This window comes from Mesoplodon densirostris, chromosome 1 (assembly GCF_025265405.1).
Source record: "Mesoplodon densirostris isolate mMesDen1 chromosome 1, mMesDen1 primary haplotype, whole genome shotgun sequence".
Lineage (NCBI taxonomy): Eukaryota > Metazoa > Chordata > Mammalia > Artiodactyla > Ziphiidae > Mesoplodon > Mesoplodon densirostris.
The window spans coordinates 108,882,465-108,903,004 of NC_082661.1; the positions used below are offsets into that span (position 1 = coordinate 108,882,465).

Here is a 20,540-nt window from a genome sequence, read left to right on the forward strand (position 1 = left end):
TTCACCTTTCTGGCTCTGGAGCTGTTTCAGGAACCGAGAACAAAAGACCAAATTCTAGAACTGTTGTTCTCATTCCCTGTGTTCCCAGTTTCCTTTTGGTATCACTTCTCTTCTGTCTGAAGCACATCCTTTGACTATTCCTTTAAAGCAGGTCTCCTGGCTATCAATTCTTAGTTTTCCTGCATATGAGTATATCCTTATTTCTCTCTCATTCCTGAGGGATATTTCACTGGATACAGAATTCTGAGTTGACAGTTCTTTTCTTTCAGCACTTTAAGAAACGTGCCACTTCCTTCTGGCCTCTGTAGTTTCTGATGAAAAAACGCATGGGCATTTGAATTGTTGTTCCCTTGTAGGTCATCTTTCATTTTTCTCTGGCTGCTTTCAAGGTGTCTGGTAGTTTTCAACAGTTTTCAATGTATCTAGGCTTGGATTTCCTGGTTTATCCTGTTTCAGCTTCACTCAGCTTACTTGGGAGGTTTTTAGCCATCATTTCCACACGTTTTTAAAGCACTACATTCTTCCTCTTATCCTTCTAGGACTCCTATAACACAACCCGGAAACTTTTTCTTCAGCCCTTTTTTCCTCTGTTGTTCAGACTGGATGATTTGTATTGATTATCTTTATTTTGTCATCTTCAATCTTCTGTTGAGTCTATCCAGTAAGGTTTTAATTTCAGTTGGAGTATTTTTCAGTTCTAATATTTTCATTTAGTTCCCCTATCATCTGTTTCTCTACTGATAATTTCTATTTCAATGCTTATTTCAAGAGGGTGATTTCTCATTTGAACTTTTCAATAATAGCTTCCATCAAGCCTATGAGGGCAGCTACTGATTTTCTTTTTCCATGAGAGCCATTTTCATGGTTTTCATATGCTGAGTAACTTGGGATTGAATCTTAGGCATCTGAATATTACATGATAAGACATGACCAAGTCCTGTGGAGAATGCTGGTATTTTTGTTTTAGCAAGTAATCAACCTATTTAGGCTCAGGCCCCAAGTCCTGTGGGTGTTGGTTCCAATGTCAGTTCAGTCTTCAAAGCTTTGGCAGTGCTATTTGGACCTACCCCATGTGTACACCATCTTGTGGTCAGTCTGAGACCCGAGGAGGGGGTCTGCCAGTCAGGCCAGTCTCAAGGGTGCTTGGTAGGCTAATTAGGATCAGCTCCATGGGGGGACGTGTGAACAAGGGAGCAGGTGGGGGAAAGCTGGGGAGTTACAGAATGTGTATAACATTATTCCATGTTTGTGCAAAAAAAAAAGAAAAAGTGTGTATGTACCTCCAAGTGCCTGGAAAAAAGGTCTGGAAGTTTACACACCAAACTTAACACTGGTTTCCTCTAAGGAGGGGTGTAGAATTTTGGTAAGGGGGTGGTACTGAAAGGAACCTGCACTTTTTACTCTATAACTTCTCTTTGAGTTACTTTACCCATGCCCTATCACTTTTGTCATTTTCAAAACAATAAGAAGGTGTGAGGGAAAGACTGAGGAAAATGTGGCATTTAAGGCAAAGTATATACACAGAACGTGTCTTTTCCTGGATGTATCTAACGTATCTTGTTAAACATTTATCTAATGAAAAATCCATTTAGGGATCAATGTGATCATCCACTTTCTTCAACCATTTATGTGCTAATCAGAATTATTTTCCACAAAACAGAAGTTTCAGCCTGTAACATTAATGAATTTTATTCACATTTTTCCAAGTAACTGCAATATTCAATACAAGCGAAAAGTAATACATAGTTCTTAGAAAACACAGCCCCAGATTCCCACTGCCCGAGCCTTGGGATGGTAAGTGCCCAGCCTTTGTTCTTCAGAATGTTAAAGTGAATGCAGTGCTCAAAATAAATATACAACAACACAGGGAGACTGTTCTTAAATACAGTTTTGCTAATTATAAAAGAAATCCAAAAAGAGGCCTCTACTGTCTTCACTCAGGTGTCCCGACTTTCAAAATGGAAATAAGTAATAGACGAGCAGCTTTCCCCCCTCTCACACTAGCAGGCTGGAAGGGAGCAAATCTGGGCCCAAAACCTAGACATCACTCCTTGCACAGGATTTGGTATTAAGCACACACCTTACGTTGAAGAGCTCCCTATTCATCCTATTGTACAAAATCCATTTCAAATACAAGGTCACACTTTTAGGATCACTTTTTAAATATTTAGCTGATCACAAGACTAGAGTAAGAACCTTATAAGTCAGGCATTGACAGTTTGATCCCAAACCAACTACAGAATCAGACTGTGTAAATATTAGCACCATTTTTTATCTAGTCCAGTGAAATGTAAAACTATCCACTAAACTATTTTCTACTGAAGCAGTCAACAAGGAAAGTTGTTTTTACTTCTAACATAGGCTTGGCCTCTCTCCCTCTTTGCCAATAATACATTTGAACACTTTATCAAGTACTAACCTTCCGTTGATAAAGTTTACGCCCAGCACAGCCTTAGAACTCAAAAGCCACCTTTCTTTTGTGCAGTTTAGTTGGTTGAGTTTATGTGACCCAGTATACACACCTTTCAGGTTACTAGCAATTTACATTTGATGAATCAATGACAAAGCTACTTCATAAGAAGCACCACAAATGTGTGCTTACTACCTTACAAGTTAATTCAGATAACCTATGCCCTATTTTACTTTTAGTAAACTTGAAAAAATGTATATATGTACTTGGAAATTTTCTGACAGTAGGGGAGTACAAGCATTTTGACAGCTCCTAAATAAGAGCGATCTTTTAGGTTTTAAAAGAAAGAAAACGGACAGATTCCTATTTAGTTCTCACTCACCTCGGTCCAGTGGAGGTATTCAGGTGTTACTCAATATTCCATTATTGCTTTTCATAAAAGTAACACAGAAAACATGTTTATGGCAAATTGTTTTAACTAAGAACTTAAAACCAAAATTTTAAAAACAGTCTTATGTAGCAATTATTTTATTCTATATTTTAAATATCACTGGATTCTCAGTTTCAAACTTTTCAACATGATAGGTAATTTTAAACTACCTTGCTGTCTTATAAGTTGTCCAAAGAAATGGGAACATGATCACAACATCAGTTTCTAGAATGAGAAGGAAAAAGTAGGACATCAAATTGTTACAACTTGGGCTTCCCTGGTGGCGCAGTGGTTGAGAGTCCGCCTGCCGATGCAGGGGACGCGGGTTCGTGCCCCGGTCCGGGAAGATCCCACATGCCGTGGAGCGGCTGGGCCCATGAGCCATGGCCGCTGAGCCTGCGCGTCCAGAGCCTGTGCTCTGCAACGGGAAAGGCCGCAGCAGTGAGAGGCCCACGTACCGCAAAAAAAAAAAAAAAAAAAAAAAAGTTACAACTTAAAAAATTCTGTAGGCTTAAAAGATAATCTTTACCCCTAAAGAGAAAGAAAAGTAAAGAAACCCTAACCAACTAATGACTTGGACATAGGAAGGGAACTCACAAGTACTTCATATTGACTCATTCATTGTTCATGCACATTAAAAGTACTTTAAAAATTTTGTTCATTTGTCCTCTACTTAAAAATGGGGAAAAATTGGCCAGTATTGCCCTCTAGGTTCTTCCAGATCTGCATCTGGAGTTTGCAGTAATAAGCAAGCACATTGAATATGAGTCTGTTTTCTAAAGGAGAGAGTCTGGCTTGCTCAGAGCCTCGAAGGGTCGGGTTTCTAAGACAGTCCATCAGTGTGGACCCGAGCTACTCCCCTCGGCCTCTTCCTAAGATTGTCAGCTGCAACGGGAATGGAACGCCAGAGCCGGTGGTTGAAACCAAACATGCAGGAAGTGATTTTAAAGAAACAGTTTCCACCATCACGACGCCACAGGAATTTCATCTTTAGGTACCTGCAATGTTTAAGGACTATAATAACAGCAAGATTCACCAGAATCACTAGCGAGGTTGTTTTGGACAACACACAGACCTTCTTCGTACTAAATATACATCACAGTGACCAGGAGAGCTCACGATGTATTCACCTAAAAACAATGCAAATATTTTTAAAGTTTTTTTTTTTTAAAAAAGCTCATGATTTTTCAGTATGAATTTGCAAAACTTAATACAGTTGTGTAAGATGATACTGTGTGAAGATTTTACATGGAATAAAACATTTGTGTTCTAAAAATTGACCATAATACTTCAAAGACCCAGAGTAAAAATGTCAAGGAAATGCTCAAACTCACATCAAACACCAGATTTTCATTCACACATCTGCACGTGCTAAGTTGGCAAAGTACTTCCTTCTCTCCTATGAGGAGTTTACCATTCATCCTGCAGATTCCTGTCTCTCCTGGATGGAAACCAGTGTTTCTCAAAATCACTTTCTACCACAAAAGCAAATGTACTAGAGAGAAGGAGCACGTCATTTACATACACCTCTGCCCACGCACACACCAGCATCCTCTCGCATTAGGCTCTACACAAGGCCTACCGGTTAGCAACCTAAGAGGAATGTATTTCAACCAAAAGTCTGAACAATGTACATCATCAAGGCTTTGTTACTGGTGAGTTCTATGGAGGAGAAAGTAGGGGTGGTCCACATCTCTAATGGGTATCTTAAAATCTGTCCCCATCCCCAATGAGCAGGACAATTAAATTCTAAATGTCATCGCCAAACTATCAGAAAAGAGGCAAAAGTCCACAGTGAGTGTGTGTCAAAAGGCCAGACTGCAGTAAGTGAACGGTACCCCATTATGTGTTCTTAAAAAATCTCACAATAAAAAGTGACAGACAGTCTTTGACTCAGAAGAAACCAGTACTACTTCTAAACACACTGCACTGGCACTTTGTTTACTGGAATGCACCTGAACTATTAAACTATTAATAAGTGCCTAGATGACAATTTAAAGAGAAAAGATGACCCTCACCCAGCCCAGTAATTCTTAAATATCACAGTCCACGTGAAGTGGTGCTGAACTGAAATGCAAAAGAAAGTTAACTGTTAGGAGCTACCAAAGCTCTACTTTCACTATACATTGAATCAGTACTAGCGTCGAAACTCACTTTTAACTTGATATTCTTTCACAAAGAAATCTACACATAAGGAAAATGAGTCTTCTGCCGCAAGCTGGCGTGACCTTACCAGCTATGGAATCTCAGAAGTCGTTCAGAACAGGAGCAACACAGGCTCCACCTAAACTGAGGGAAGATACTGAAGTTAAGAATCTGTAAGCCATTTAAAGGCATTTGGTGTCAGTATCTGAAAAGATTAAGATGCTTTATAACAAAACCCTTATAAGAATATCAAAGATTTAGGGAATTCTCATAAATAACCAAATGTCTATGGCTTTCAGCTGTCACCCTACTGCTGAGGTAGGTGACCAGGATTCATCAAAAGAGACAATCTTTTGGAAATTCCCTAAGAAAAATCTTGCATAATCAGTTGGTTTCTTAAACCTGTGTCCAGTTTCTTTTGATGGTTTTTGTTTTGTTTTTTCCTTTCTTTCATTTACACTTTTTAAAAGAGGTTGTCTGAGCAACTGTCCCTCCCCTCAAGCTCTGGCGGAGTAGCATCTCATGTACTCCGTCATCCACGGGTTCTCCGACGAGGCAGGCTTGACCCGCCTGTTTTTGTCCACGTCGGCGGAGTGAGCCCGCTGCCTCTGAGCCGCCAGCCGCCTCTTCTCCACCTGCCTTCTGCTCTTGGCTCGCAACGCCGATTCATGAATCTAAGGGAGTCAGAATAAACGTACACTCACTCAGGTGGCTTTGGCGCTAATTTTCCAGAACATTTACAGTGAAGCTTCCCCCACGTCACCTGGAGCAGGGCAGAGGCAAGCCAGACTCACCATATTCAGGACTTCTGTGTATAAAAGCTTCTCCAGAAGAGCCACTGCCCTGGATTCTGTCTTACCCATCGTCAGCAATAAAGAAACTAGGCAACAGAAAATGTCCACCGGACGAAATTTCAGATATAAATAGTAAGCAACTAATCTGCAGGTGCCTCGAGAAACTGGCTCTGGAATATTACTGGAACTCCTTAGCATTAAGCATGGATCAGTATTCCATTGAAGGAATTTAAATGTTTTACAGGGACTTCCCTGGTGGCACAGTGGTTAGGAATCCGCCTGCCAATGCAAGGGACACGGGTTCGAGCCCTGGTCCGGGAAGATCCCACATGTCACGGAGCAACGAAGCCCATGAGCCACAACTACTGAGCCTGCACTCTAGAGCCCGCGAGCCACAACTACTGAGCCCATGCACTGCAACTACTGAAGCCCGCGCGCCTAGCACCCGTGCTCCGCAACAAGAGAAGCCCCCGCAATGAGAAGCCCACGCACTGCAACAAAGAGTAGCCCCTGCTCGCCGCAACTGGAGAAAGCACGCACGCAGCAGCGAAGACCCAACACAGCCAAAAAATAAATTAAAAAATAAATACTTAAAAAATAAATAACATCTTACAGCAAAATACTAACAAATCTCAAAGGATTTTACCAGCTAAGACGTTTAATGAACCCTGTTCAACTTAATCCCACCGGGTTGCCAGAGGACAGCTCTGTTTTCTCAAATATCACTCTAAACAGCACCATCTGCTAGGGCTCAGAAGTCTGTTCGGTGAACACTGGATCCTGGTATTTAACCAGAATTCAAACAGCCTGAACTTTCTGCTTCTTTTCATTCCCCCTTTGCTTTGGGCTGGAGTGACAGTGTTAGTGCTAACACAGTCATTGCTTTGTGGCTCCACACGTGAGGCCCCCCTCGTCTGCCGTGTCCTCAGGCCTTCGCACAGGGACACTCCAGGTCTGAGTCTGAGGAGAACCAGACCTCCGGGGGATGGATGAGCAGGGGAAACGCAATCACTCTAATTTAATCCAAAGAGAAAACGAGAGTCTAGATAGATGTCGAGAATGCAGGAGATGTGATCTAACAGACAGACAGTAACAAAGGGGTCAAGGGGATGGATACCAGTTATCAAGGCTGGTGGAGCAGGGGCCTCTCAGGAGGCCAGAGGCAAATCTAGACGGGCAGCTGCCAACCCTGCCCATGCCCCTCAGGTGCACCTCCTGGCCCCCCAAGAACTTGAGAACCCTGAGTCCTGGCACTTCTCCGCCTGGCTTGGTGTCGGTAAACCCTTCCAGGTACCAGCAAAACCCCCTGACCTCCAGGCAGGTAACATCCTGCATCCTGTTTGCAAATCAGATGCCCAGTTCTAGGCTTTCCTTGGGCCACCTAAGACCTACCATGTCCCAAAGCATCACAGTGACCACAGGGTATGACAGCCAATGACAAAGGCGAGGCCATCCCCCATCCTCCAGGGGGAAAGCAGAGAAGCCCGTTCACTGGCACCCACCTCATGCACTGGGGCAGAAGCACAGACGTTGTGAGTTTTTTGGCTTCCTGTATCCGTCTGTTTTTCTCCCCACCCATAAAGGGCAAACGGATGCTTATGTTCTTTTATTTTAGTTGATGACCTTTGAGGACTCTTGACCGCTCTCCTACTTCCTCTGGCAGGTAAGGCACTTGGTGGTGGTTGAGGTTCGGTACTGCTGGGTAATTTGTCAGGCTCTCTGGTCCTGATCTGTCGTTCAGGTTTTTCTTTTATGTCTTTCGCTGGCAGTGCTTTTTGAAAAAGGAGATAAAACAAGATGAATGCTTTAAATTCCAGTTTACATATAATTACATATGATTTAAATATTTGGGATGAAAAATTCATAATGCTTAATGAAGTCAGTAACTTTTTCACTTATAGCTCAACTCACAAGTTTCACTTAAAACGTAAGGACAGAAACACATTAGTATAATAATTTTCAGCCTATCCCATTTTAAGATCAACCATAAATACACCAAGATTGAACCAAGCCTATTCAAAAGTAACAACTATCACTCGCATTCTGAGATTAAGCATCTTAATTAAATACTAAAAGCTAGAAAGCAACTCAGCCTAATGGCTTTCCCCATGATAAGTCCAATCAGCTTATCGTCTTACTTCAGGGCTAGATCTGGGCCTGTGACAATCATTCAACAGCTGCAAAAGGTTAGTTTTCAAATTACTCAACTGGAGTTCCAGGACTGCATTTCTTTGTGATGCTTCATGATTATGGAAAACGCTCCTCTCAGCTCTCCTGTGCTCCTTGTAAGAGCTGGCCAGTGACCTTAGCTTCAAAAGCCCTCCATCACGATAGGGAGGGTTTCCATAGCTACACACACACACACACACACACACACACACACACACACACACACACACACACACACACACACACACACACACACACACACACACACACACACACACACACACACACACACACACACACACCTGAGCGCCCCCAGTGTGAGCAGCTGGGAAGGGGGCTCTTGTTCTTGACGTGAACCAGGGCCCCTGGTCTACACAGTCCTAAATCTCTCAGCGGGGCTGGGGAAACTCCAGTGGGGAATAGACCTCCTGCCTGAGGTGAACTCAGATACTAAGAACACAGTCCAAAACGTACCTGTGTCCCTTAATTACCCTTCATGACTTTCCATTCATTATTTTTATAAGCACTTTATGATCTTGTAAAGGTTGTATTCTTTGTGTAAACCCTTAGTGAGCCTGTGTTTCATCTCAGACTAAACTTATGTCCAAATAAGAGCTCCTTGTGCATCCAGGCTCTATTTCACAGACCCCCTTGTTCACATATGTAGGAAATCCCTCGTTTCCGAGGCTCCAGAATTTGGCTATAGGGGATGATTTTCCAGGTTGCTATTCCCAAACCCCAGCACTTTTAGGACATGCTCGGGTCCCTCACCCCTTTAGTGGATCCTTCTCTGCCGACATCCATGTCCCCACAGAAGTAGAGGCCCTCACACAAAATGCACACGTGTGAATCCTGACAGATCACCGTCATTTCTGTCTTCAGCAATGACCCTGATCTACCAAATTGTTTCATTTATTACTAAGCATTTTAGGGAGCAGACAGCCTGCATCTGACCCTGGGGCTCAGTGCTTTGCACCCCCATGCACCATATCCATAAACCCAGCCCTGTGCTATCTAGGGATGAGGTGAGACGCCAGCCTTCTGCTGTATCATGAGAACCCAAATCCACCCATCACTCACACACTCCTCTGAGCGATGTGTCCACACCCTGTCCGCTTCTCTTCCCTGGATGTAGGAGAAGAGAAAAGAGCCCATCAGGACCAAGACAACAGAGAGTAGAAGGGGGACCGAGGCTGGTGTAGTCACAACACTGAGACAGGAACCACCTAAATCATCTTCATCGATTCATTTCCCTTCCTTCTCTTCCTCTAACCCACGTGGGGAGCCTGCCCAGAGAAGACAATAATGATTTGGTTCAAAGGACAAGGTAACGCCAGCCATGAAGAGGTTAGGAAAGTGAATTCCAGAAAGAGGGACTGGCTTGTTCAACGGCCTGGACAGAAGAAAGAATATACGTGGTTCAAACTGAAAGGCACACAGAGATCCTAGGGATGAAGGCACGGGGCGGGGGTGGCGGGTAGCGGTGGGGAGAAAAGACTTTCTGTGCCAAGCTCAGAAGTTTTATTTTTTCCTGAAAATGAAGAAGAATCACTGAAGGGTTTTAGGCTGAAAAATGATGTGGTCCTATTTTCATTTCGGGAATGAGGTCTCTAGCAACGAACATGAAGGACGGGTTAGATCAGAGTGGTGGGGACAGAAAGGACAGCTAGGAAAAAATAGCAGAGTCCGGGGAGGGGAGGGTAACCTACAGTGACGGCAGGGGAGGAGCGGTGAGAAAGACTGGAATAGCGTCCACCACACCTGGCCGGTGCTCAGACTCACCCGGGCACCTGTGAACTGCACACTGATCAGACCACAGCGCAGAGAGCCCAGCAGCAGAGGGCAAGATGGACAGGGGAGCGGGCGACAGACACCGCGAGGATGCTGGCAGGCGAAGAGGAGTCTGCGTCCTCAGGGGCTGGGAGCGGCTAGTCACGCTGTCCTCCAGCAGAAGGCTGCCAAAGGATGGGGAAAGGGTGCTTGACGCCTCCGGTGTGAGATGCCCCTGGAGCCACCAAGAAGGCAGCAGCTGGACCCTTAATCTGGGGCCGAGAAGTGAATGTGGAATCGGAGGGGGTCCTGAGCAGGTGGGTGGGGGCCGAGGCTCAGATGGAGAGCAGGTCCCCCAGCGGGGACGCGGAGTAGGCGGTGGGAGTGAGGGAAAAGGGGGCGGAGGGCGGCCCCGGGGCTGAGCTGGCAGACGGAGCAGCCAGGGAGCCAGGGAGAGAACAGCCAGCAAAGTCGAAAAGCTTCCAGGAGAGAAGCCGGAGAAGGACTCCCAGAAAAGGAGAGAGCAGTGAACAGGGCTAGACACTACAGAGAGGGCGGGAGGATGCAGAAGAAAAGAGACAGGGCATTCTAGGGGCAGGGGCTTAGGATGCACCAGCTACTGCGTAAAAAATGAAGAGCTGCCAGGGTGTACTGAACGGCACAGGGAATACAGCCGACACTTTGTAACAATTATAGATGGAGCGTAACCTTTAAAATTGTGAATCACTATGTTGTACACCTGAAACTTATATATATAATATTGTGAATCAACTATACCTCAACAACAAAAAAATAGGATGGTAACTTTTATGTTACGTGTGTTTTACCACAATTAAACATAAAGTATTCAGTTTTTTGTTTTTTTTTTTAAAGAAAGACTCAGCACTGAGCAGCCAGGCTGTCTCACGGGGGATGTAGGGGAGCATAGGGGTGGGGAAGCAGGTCACCGCAGGCTGCAGAGTGAAGAGTGGGGAGACCCCAATGCAGGTAATGCACCAACTCTCCTCACCACAGAGCACTAAAAGGGCTGACACTAAAAACAGCAGAGTCCACAAGCACCCAACACAAGAAACTAAAATCCTCTCCAGAGAGCCTAGGCCTCAGATTATTCCTACAGATAATCTTCCAGACACAACGATGAGTGTCCTGGGACGATGACCAGGCACGCAAGAGACAAGACAGTAAGGAAGGCCCAGCAGCAGCGAGAGACTTGGGATAATGGGATGATCACTGACCATAAAACAACCGTGTTCACGCTCTGTACTTAAAGAAAAAACAAGCTCAAAAATATCTGCAGCGGGAGACAGAAGATGGGAAACACAGAAGAGACAGAACATATAACTATAAAATTAATATTTATAAAACTCTTGAAATAGTGCCTGGTACAAGATAAGTGTATACACGTATATGTTTCAAAATCCTATTCAAAGTTTTAAATAAAGACATTTCCAGACAGACAAAACAGTGTCACCACCAGTTACTGTGAAAAATTCTAATACCCGCTTTCTCAGTAACTGAAAAATAAGCTCAGTCTTGATTTAGGACTATGCTATGCAATACAAAAGCCATTAACCACATGTGGCTATTAAATATGTTTAAATTAATTAAAATTAAGTAAAATAAATATTCAGCTCCTCAGTTACACCAATCAAAGTTCAGGTGCTCAATTCCCACATATGGCTCATGGCTGCCACGCTGGATGGTGCAGACAGAGAACCTGCCCCTCATCACAGAAAGTCTGATTGAACAGATTGATTTTTTAAACTATTTGAACAACAGAATTAACACATTTGACCCAATGGGTATATACAGAACACTGCACCCAACAACTGCAGAATATACAATTTTGTCAAGCACATATGGAACATTTACAGAAATCTACTTATCCAAGCAAGGTCATAAAGCAAATCTTAATACATTTACAAAATTGAAATCATATAGAATGTATTCTCTATCATGTAATTAAGCTGGATACAACAACAAAAATAAATTACTTTTTTAAATCTCGTTTTGAAATTTAAAAACTTTTTTTTAATTGAAGTATAGTTGATTTACAATATTGTGTTAGTTTCAGGTGTACAGCAAAGTAATTCAGATATATATATATACACACACACACACACACACACACACACATACACATACACACACCTATTTTTTTCCAGATTGTATTCCATTACAGGTTATTACAAGGTATTGAATATAGTTCCCTGTGCTATACAGGAAATCCTTGTCACTTATCTGTTTTATATATAGTAGTTTGTATCTGTTAACCCCATGCTCCTAATTTATCCCTCCCCCTAAAAACATTTCTAAATAATGCATGGGTCAAAAACAAATCATACAATTGCACAAAAATGTGAATGTACTCAATGCCACTAAGCTATACACTTAAAAATGGTTAAAACGGTAATCTGTGTTGTTAATCCTGTTCCTATTAGAAATGTTTCTACAGTTTCCTCATTAAGCATAATGCAGCTAAAGCAGTAATCAGAATGCAATGTATAGCCTTAAATCAATATATCAAAAAAAAGGGCAGGGGAAAAAAATCAATGATAAGCATCCATCTTAAAATGTTATAAAAATAAGCATTAGGGGCTTCCCTGGTTGGCGCAGTGGTTAAGAATCTGCCTGCCAATGCAGGGCACATGGGTTTGAGTCCTGGTCTGGGAAGATCCCACATGCTGTGGAGCAACTAAGCCCGTGCGCCACAACTACTGAGCCTGCGCTCTAGAGCCCATGAGCCACAACTGCTGAGCCCGTCTGCCACAACAACTGAAGCCCGTGCACCTAGAGCCCGTGCCCCACCACAAGAGAAGCCACCACAATGAGAAGCCCTCACACCACAGCGAAGAGTAGCCCCCACTCGCCACAACTAGAGAAAGCCCGCGTACAGCAACAAAGATCCAATGCAGCCAAAACAAATAAATTAAAAAATAAAAAACTAAAAAAAAAAGTAAGCATTAAAAAATTAGAGTAAGGAAAAAAGATCATGAATTATAAACATATAATAAAGAAAACCGACACAGCCAAGGGTTAGTTTGGGAAAAAAATTAACAGAATTCACAAACCTCTAAGACTAATAAATAAAGTGAAAAATAAAAATAAGTAAAAATAGAGCAAATGGGGTCAGCAGGCTAAATGTGCACTGGCGACACATGCATATAGTCCCTTCCTCACAAAACCCCACTAAAGTGAAGGAAAAAAGGTATCAAACCACAGGACAAAGAGCAAGGAGGCGATGACATCAGACAAATTTTGGAAGATGGAAAGTGACAAAGAGATAGAAGCGACTCACAGGAAGGAGCAGGATGCTGCTGACTCCCTGCAGGAGAAGGGCCCAGGACACAGCGGAGCCCCACAGGAACTGGCACTGAGGCACCAGACTCCCCAGAAGGCTAGTGCGGCAGACTGCCTTCCCAAAGGTCCGGCATCGATCAGTGCCCCAGGTGTTCCTCTGACAGTGTAATATGAACGTGCCTCTGCTGAGAACCAGGGTCCATGCTGCTTCCCCTTGAACCTGGGCAGACTTCTGTGAGCAAAGAATGGGGTGAAAGAGGTGCCACATGGCTCCTGGCAATAAGTCGTCAAGGACAATACAGCAGGTGCCCAGCTCTCTCTCAGGAACGCTCGCCCTTGGAGGCCAGCCTGCATGTGACGAGGAGGGCCAGGCACCTGAAGATGTCACCTGCAAGTGTCCTAGCAGATGGCTGCAGTCCCACGCAGCAGAGACAAGGCACGTCCTGTGCCTGGGGCCAAATTCCAACACACAGAAACCATGAGCAATAATAAAGTAAGAATTGGAGTCTGAAGCACTAGTTTCCAGGGTAATTCTGTTGTGCAGCAATGCATACTTCTTCAACAGTCCTTCCTCTGCTCCTCAGGCCAGGCGACCGCCCTGCCCCTGCCCCAGAATGCAGGTGCCCTACAGCCTGGAGAGGGAGGACTAGAGGGCACCAGGCACAGAAGAAGTAAGGGGTCACCTTCCTGAGAACAGGATGACGTGGTAAAGAACGGGATCCCTCCTCTGTTCCCACAACTCTGCTGCCGGGATGCTGAGAGCCAGGCTTGTGCCCTCCCAGGTAGGAGGATGGAGGACACTGTCTGAGAAGCAGACACTAGAGAAATGGGCAGGTACTGACATTGGCAGCCCCCAGAGAAACAGCGGGGTCCTCCTGCAATTACGGTCACAAGCTCCCCCAGGAACACAGCTCCCGAAAAGCCCTTCAAGCCTCACTCTTAAATATGGGCAGACAGGCTAAGAGCAAGCATTCAAGTACATCCTTTAATAAGAGAGAGACCAAAATATAGAGAAAAAGACTAGGCTGGGAATATAAGAGAGCACTCAAAGGATATTTATGGCTTTGGGGCGGGGGAGGGGGGTAGTTAAAAGAAATCCAGAGAGAATAGGATGCTATTTAAAAAAGAATTTTTAAAGAACACTTGGGACAAAAAAGTAATCTCTTTGAAATTAAAAACTAGAATTAACATTTCTATAAGAAATTTAGAAGATAAAATTAAAGAGTTCTCCTGGAAAATAGAACCAAAAATTCCAATATCAAAAAATTGTTAAATAAAAATGTTAGCGGTTTGATCCAGGAAGTACACCATCCAACTAAAAATAATTATAGAAAGAAAAAATGAATAGAGTGGAGGAAATTATTTTAAACAGTACTAGAAAACATCATGGAATGGAAAGAAATGTTTCCAGATTAAAAAGGCCCACCAAGTTGTCAGCCCAATGAATGAAAAATGACATACACATAGAATTTTAGAGCACCTAGGATGAAGAGCATGTCCCAAAACGTCCCCTCACCAAAAAAAAAGAAAGAAAGAAAAGAGGTCACGTACCCAAAATAAGCATCAGAATAGCATGGTGCTTCTCAACAGTAAGACCTAAACCTAGGATTCAACATAATAATGGCTTCAAATACTGAAATTTCTAATCTAGGAAGTCTCTATCTTGCCAAAATGGCAGCCCAGTCCTTGGATAAAGGCATTTTCAGACTGCAAGGTGACAAAATGCTTACTCCCCTTCAACATTTCCCCACCAAAAGGAAGGGAGATTTGAGACTTGTGAGATGGGGCTGCATAAAGGAGTTTAGCAAAAGGAATACTCAGGCAATCAGTGAAGAGAAGCCTCAGTTTGACAGCTATGTCAGGACAGCATAAAGTCTAAATTAAAACAGGAGAACCAAGGGTTCCACAAAAATGTCTCCAAGGAAAATAATGAAACGAACAGAACACCTAATGTGCCTGGCATATGAAAAGTTTTACAGTACTACCAGACTCTTTCAGGCTGAATGAGTGATGGGAGTACCAAAAACAAACATAAAAGTAAAGCAATGATTAACTCCAGGAAAAACATAAATAATAACCAAGAAAATGTAATCAGCATGTACTACATGGATTACCTGCAAATAACATTTACATAGTCATGATCATCCAAACACAGAATAGTGCTTTAATGAAACAGTCACATAGTTAATACTGTGGTACAAAGTAGGTGCTGGTATGTGTCTAGGGGTGGGGATGGCCAAGCTAAGATCTCGAGCTAAATCATCATAAATATACTGACGGGAAGTCAATATATAATGTTTAAACTAAAAAAGCCAACATTAGTCTGAATGAAAAGAGTGTTGCCCACAATGCTGAAACGAAAGGTAGAGAGTTGGAAGGAGGCCCCTAGGGAGCGAGGGGCATGGGTGGTAGATGGGTCAGGATTATTTTCATTTTAAGCCTATTTTTAAAAAATTATGCATATGTATAACTGGTTAAAAAATAAAATTTAATTTAAAAAGAAATGTGAATATGAAGAAAGGAATTGGAGACATTCTAGACCCTCTTTGAAGCATGCTGCTACGGAGAGAAGGGACTTCGCAGTGAACAAGCACCTCCACCCACACCCCCTACACACAGGGAACTTCCCGACAGCTTCTTATACCCATTTCTTAAATAAGAATGAGAAGCCAAGGATCATTAGACGTTTGAGAATAGCTTCTAACAGGAAATGCAGGATTACAAGCAAAAGAAACAAATGCAGGGAGACGGAGGGGAAACAGACTGTGCTGAAGAAACACTGCAAGAAGAAAATGGACAAAAAACTCCTAGTGATATTCTCAGCAAGATAAGAGAGGATACTATGTGCACGAATCAAGAACAAAATACTGTTTTTTTAAAGAAGAATAAAGAGAGGGAGGGAAGGAAGGGAGGGAGGAAAACCTAGAAAACAATTCAACAGCTCTTATATTAAAAAATAAATAGGACCCCCCAAATGAAAAATGTAATCGAAGAGTTGGAAGATGAGGTTGAGAATATTGTCCAGAAAAATAGAAGAAAAAGACAGATGGAATGGGGGCTGGGGTAGAAAATTATAGGATACATTTGTGAAGTCTGACATCCAACTAAGGAGTTCAAAAAGAAAGGAATAGAAAAAAAATAGAAATGAGAAGACAATTCAAGAAAACTTCCCAGAATTACAAAACATGAGTTTGACTGCAAGGACCCATGAAAGCACATTGGAGGAAAAGAGGCCTGGATTGGGGAAACTTTTCAGAGCACAGAGGACAAAGAGAAGACCTGAAAAGCTTCCCGAGGCGGGGAACGTGTTATCAACAAAGAATGACACAGGAGTGTAACGGCAACATCAGAAGTTCCAACACTGGACAGCAACGCCTCCAGATTTTTTAGAGACAATTACTTCTAACCTAGAATTTCATGCCCAGCCACAAACTATGGAATAGTGAGGATAGAATCTTTTGACATGCAAGGTCTCAGAAAGTTAAACCTCTCACACACCCTTTCTCAGGAAGGTACTAGAAGATAATCTTTGTCAGGAGAGGGTAAACCAAGAAAGAAGACGATGTGAGAGCCACACAACAGAGGGTCCTACCCAAGAGAGAAGCCAGGGAGTCCCTGCGGCGGTGGCCAAGGGCCTTCCCAAGATGCAACCAGGCCAGATGAAAGTAGGTCAGAGGCCCCGGGAGGGACGTCATAAGATGGGGAGGGTGACAGTGAAACTGATGTGTCCGTGGTGTTGCGAAAGAAAGAAAAGGGAATCACGGCAAAAACAATATAGGGCAGCTGTGAGCCACCTTTCCACAGGCACTAACTGTGAATCTAACAAACTCTATGATGACGGTACTGAGAGGGTGGGGATAGGCCATGTGTATGGGTTAGGAGATCACTAAAAAGAATTAAAGCCAATAGATGGTGCTAAAAACTGAAAAAGATCAAGAAGTATCAATAAAAGCCATGTTACCTGGAGAAACAGAAATACGCATTAAGGAAAACCAGAGGAGTGGGAAGTGGCCGCCTAGGGAATGCGCTGTTGGTGGTGAGGGGAGCTGCTATAGCGGTACTCAGCCATATAGAGCTACACGATTCTGTGCGTACACATGGCTTCAGTAAAGACAAGGGCTAAGCGCTTACGTTTTATAGAAACTCAAAAGCGTGCTCATCATTCCAGAAAGACTGTCCACTTAAAAACAAGGACTTTCGGGCTTCCCTGGTGGCGCAGTGGTGGAGAGTCCGCCTGCCGATGCAGGGGACGCGGGTTCGTGCCCCGGTCCGGGAAGATCCCACATGCCGCGGAGCGGCTGGGCCCGTGAGCCATGGCCGCTGAGCCTGCGCGTCCAGAGCCTGTGCTCCGCAACGAGAGAGGCCACAACAGTGAGAGGCCCGCGTACCGCAAAAAAATAATAATAAAAATAAATAAAAATAAATAAAAACAAGGACTTTCAATCCTGCCATTCACAGGGATAGACAGGGGCTGTGACAGGCATGAGCAAACCAAAAGATCCTGGGATTGGGAGTCCTGAAAGCAGAAACATCCTTTCTTCTCCTGGATGCCTAAACCAGAAATATTAGCAGAGAAAAAGTAACTACTTTAGCCACTGGGAAGATTTAGTGTCTCTAAGGAAATCAAAATAATCACGAACTCTTGCAAACACAGACCCCATCCATACTACAGTGCTGTCTAAAAACTGCATTTATATACGTATGGAAATAACTGACAGCTCTTTTGCAAACAATGAAGGGGAAGAGGCGGGGAGAGAAAAGCCCATTCAGCCTGATAAAGTACATCTCATAACTGAGCTGGTAGATCAGTGCCCCCTTACCCTCTCCACCGTCTGTATGCGAACTTCTAGCAAAGGTTAGGAATGGGTAGCAATTCACAAGTAACCTGAGGATGGAGGGGCAGCTCTGCCACCGATAATGAACCGAGAGTAGCTGCAAACAGTATAACAAGACTCAATTTCCTCTCCTGCTCAGCGTCTCACAGAGAAGCTAGGATGAGAGTCTTACTGAGTACCACTTGCAATTTGACAAACAAAAATAAAATCACTAATGATTTATCCTGAGTTTCATCTATAAAACTGAGATAAAAGCTATGGTCCTATCTCTTAGAATTGTTTTGAACGTTGAATGAGAAAATACATATTCTAAGATCAGTGACTGGATGCGTGACAAGCTCTCAGTACCTTTTAGTTATTTTGCTCACCAGAGCCTCGTTAAAACTGAGCGACGCCGGGTGGTGCCTGGCCCACGTTAGAGTATCAGGAAGAAACCAGGGGTTCCTCCAGGCGGTATCTGGGGCATCCATTCAACCTGGCCCTTAGCACCAGTGACCAGCCAGCCCGCCTCACACGCCGAGAGTCACCCCAGCTCTGAGCTCCTCCGGGCAGGAGAGAAGGCGCGGGGCCCCGGCAGCAACTGCAGATGCACCGCCCCCAAGAGCCATTTTCCAGCTGCCTCTCCTCCCGCTCACAGCAGCACCCGGAGGAGGGGTGGCGAGAAGCGGAGGGAACCAGGCACTTACAAGGATTATCTCCCACCAGCCGGGAGTTACGCAACAGTCTGAGTAAACAATGCAAAATATTCCTTAGGGACAGCGCGGCGAGGTCAGGGAGTTAACACAGAAAACAACGGCCCCATTCACAAGACAGAGCGCTTAGCTCAGTGGTTCCTAACCTCTGGCGGTCACCTTCGAGAATCTGATGAAAGCTGGGCGCCTCTCATAAACAAACGGGCGCTCAGAAATAAACAGATGGGAGTTCAGTGGTCCAGAGGCCACCAAGGCCAGCGGATGAAGACCCGGGGACTTCGCCAGGGACACGTCAAAGGCGTTCACATTGGGCTCAACCCAGAGCCACCTCATTACGGAATAAAGGGTGGGAGGGCGGAGGCGGGGCAGCCACCTTCCTTATTTTGTCAAGGGAGGCGCATTCTCCGCCTACCCAAAATAGATTAAATAAAATCAAGGAAGCGCCTTCTCTGAGCGCTGCGACAAACAGCTGGGCGGTTCAGAGGAGACCCAAGAGCAAATCCAGTCCCGCGAACGGGGCCCTCCCCGGCCAGGTACCTGGCAGCGCCGAGTCCTCCGCGTCCTCCGCGTCCCTGGCCTCCGCGTCCCCCGCGGCCTCCGCGCCCCGCTCCTCCTCCGGGGCCGCGCGCGCCCGCTGCTCCGGCTCCTCGCGCGCCGCTGGCTCCACCGGCGGCGGCGGCGAGGCCGGGGCGCACTGGGGCGCGGGGGCCCCGGCGCTCGAGGACGCCGACGACGCCGAGTCGTCCGAGGCGCAGGCCGGGCCCCAGTCGTCCCAGAGCCAGGGCGCGTGCGCCTGCTCCAGCAGCCGGCGGCCCAGGCGGTAGTGGAGCAGCGCGCGGTAGCACGGCCCGTACTCGTCCCAGCGCGGCTCCTGGTAGCGCTTCATGTACTCGCTCTTCACGCCGCTTCCCGGGGACATGGTGCCTCCCGCCGGCCCCGAGTGCCCGCCGTTCCGCGCCGCGCTGTCGCCTACGGAACCCGCGGCACAACACAGAGGCGCGCCCCGCCCCTCCACTCGCCCGGCCCGCCGCGACGTTTAAACCCGGAGCCCCGCCCGCACGGGGCGGGACGTGGGGCCGGGAGCGCGGGCGGGGGCGGGGCGTGGGGGCGGGCACGGCGTGGGCGGGCCGGGGCGGTGGGCGGGGCAAGGGCGGAGGGAGCGCGCGGCCTGCCCGGGGAGGGGGAGGGGAGGGGGAGGGGAGGAGGGGGGAGGGGACCCGGGTGGGAGGCCCCGGCGGGGGTGGGGGCAGAGTGGCAGCTGCGGGGCGTGTGGGGGGGTCAGCCAGGAGGGCGGCCCCGGAGCTAGGAAGGCAGAAGCCGCGGGAGCCCTCGGATGGGCGGTGGAGGAGGGAGACGAAGGAGGCGTGGGCGCGGGGAGCGGGACGGCCTCGCGGTCCCAGGAGAGCCCTCCGAGCGCGGCGTGCGGGCGGGAGAGTCGGACCCGCTTACCTCCTCCGTGCGCCCCCGGCCCCGCGGCGCCGGCCGGGCGGCGCAGCAGCCCGGAGCCGCCCGCTCTCCCTGCGCTTTCCTGCCGAGCAAGATGTCGCTGCCGGCGCGGCGGCCCGCGCTCCTGCAGCAGCCGGGAGGGCAAGGCGCCGCCTCAGTCCCGGGAGCAGATGCCTCCCGCGCGCGCTCCCGAGCCCCGGGCCCCAAGCCCCGGCCCCCGCCCCGCTCGGTGTGGGCGGCGGCTTCGGCGCTGCGCGCGGGGACGCGGGCGACTCGGCTGGCCCGGGCCCCCGCCGCCGCAGGACACATCCGGGAACGAGGCCGCCCCCCCAGCCCGCGACGTTCTGTGTTCTCCTCCCGACACCTGCGCCGGCCGCGCTCCCCAGAAACAACCCCAAGTCCGCACGTTGGCTCTTGCTTCCTCCTCTGTTCACAACACCTGTTACTCTGGCTTTAACCCCTTTTCAACGCTTTGGTACAACTCCTTTCTCGTCTACACCCCGAACGTTTTTGAAGCTATTGATTCAGACTGCCAAGCCACCCTCTCAG

The 20,540-nt window shown here is 46.4% G+C and overlaps 1 protein-coding gene across 1 annotated transcript; it reads right to left on the reverse strand.

Moving 5' to 3' along the window:
• Positions 1 to 1,698: 1,698 nt before the first annotated feature.
• Positions 1,699 to 19,587, reverse strand: CCSAP (centriole, cilia and spindle associated protein). The gene is made up of 3 exons (XM_060107479.1): positions 19,083 to 19,587; positions 7,282 to 7,550; positions 1,699 to 5,659 (listed from the first exon to the last, which is right to left on the reverse strand). Exons 1-3 carry the CDS (start codon positions 19,462 to 19,464, stop codon positions 5,483 to 5,485), a joined length of 828 nt encoding a protein of 275 aa, XP_059963462.1. The 5' UTR covers positions 19,465 to 19,587; the 3' UTR covers positions 1,699 to 5,482.
• Between the last annotated feature and the right edge of the window lie 953 nt (positions 19,588 to 20,540).

Bases quoted from the DNA above. Each gene is read 5' to 3' on its own strand.
- CCSAP (XM_060107479.1), bottom strand. From the start codon at position 19,464: ATGTCCCCGGGAAGCGGCGTGAAGAGCGAGTACATGAAGCGCTACCAG. The intron at 7,551-19,082 runs GTACCTGGCCGG...TTTTTCAAAAAG, and splicing joins GGAGGACTCGGCGCTGCCAG to CACTGCCAGCGAAAGACATA. The intron at 5,660-7,281 runs GTGGGTGCCAGT...TGACTCCCTTAG, and splicing joins CTTCTGCCCCAGTGCATGAG to ATTCATGAATCGGCGTTGCG.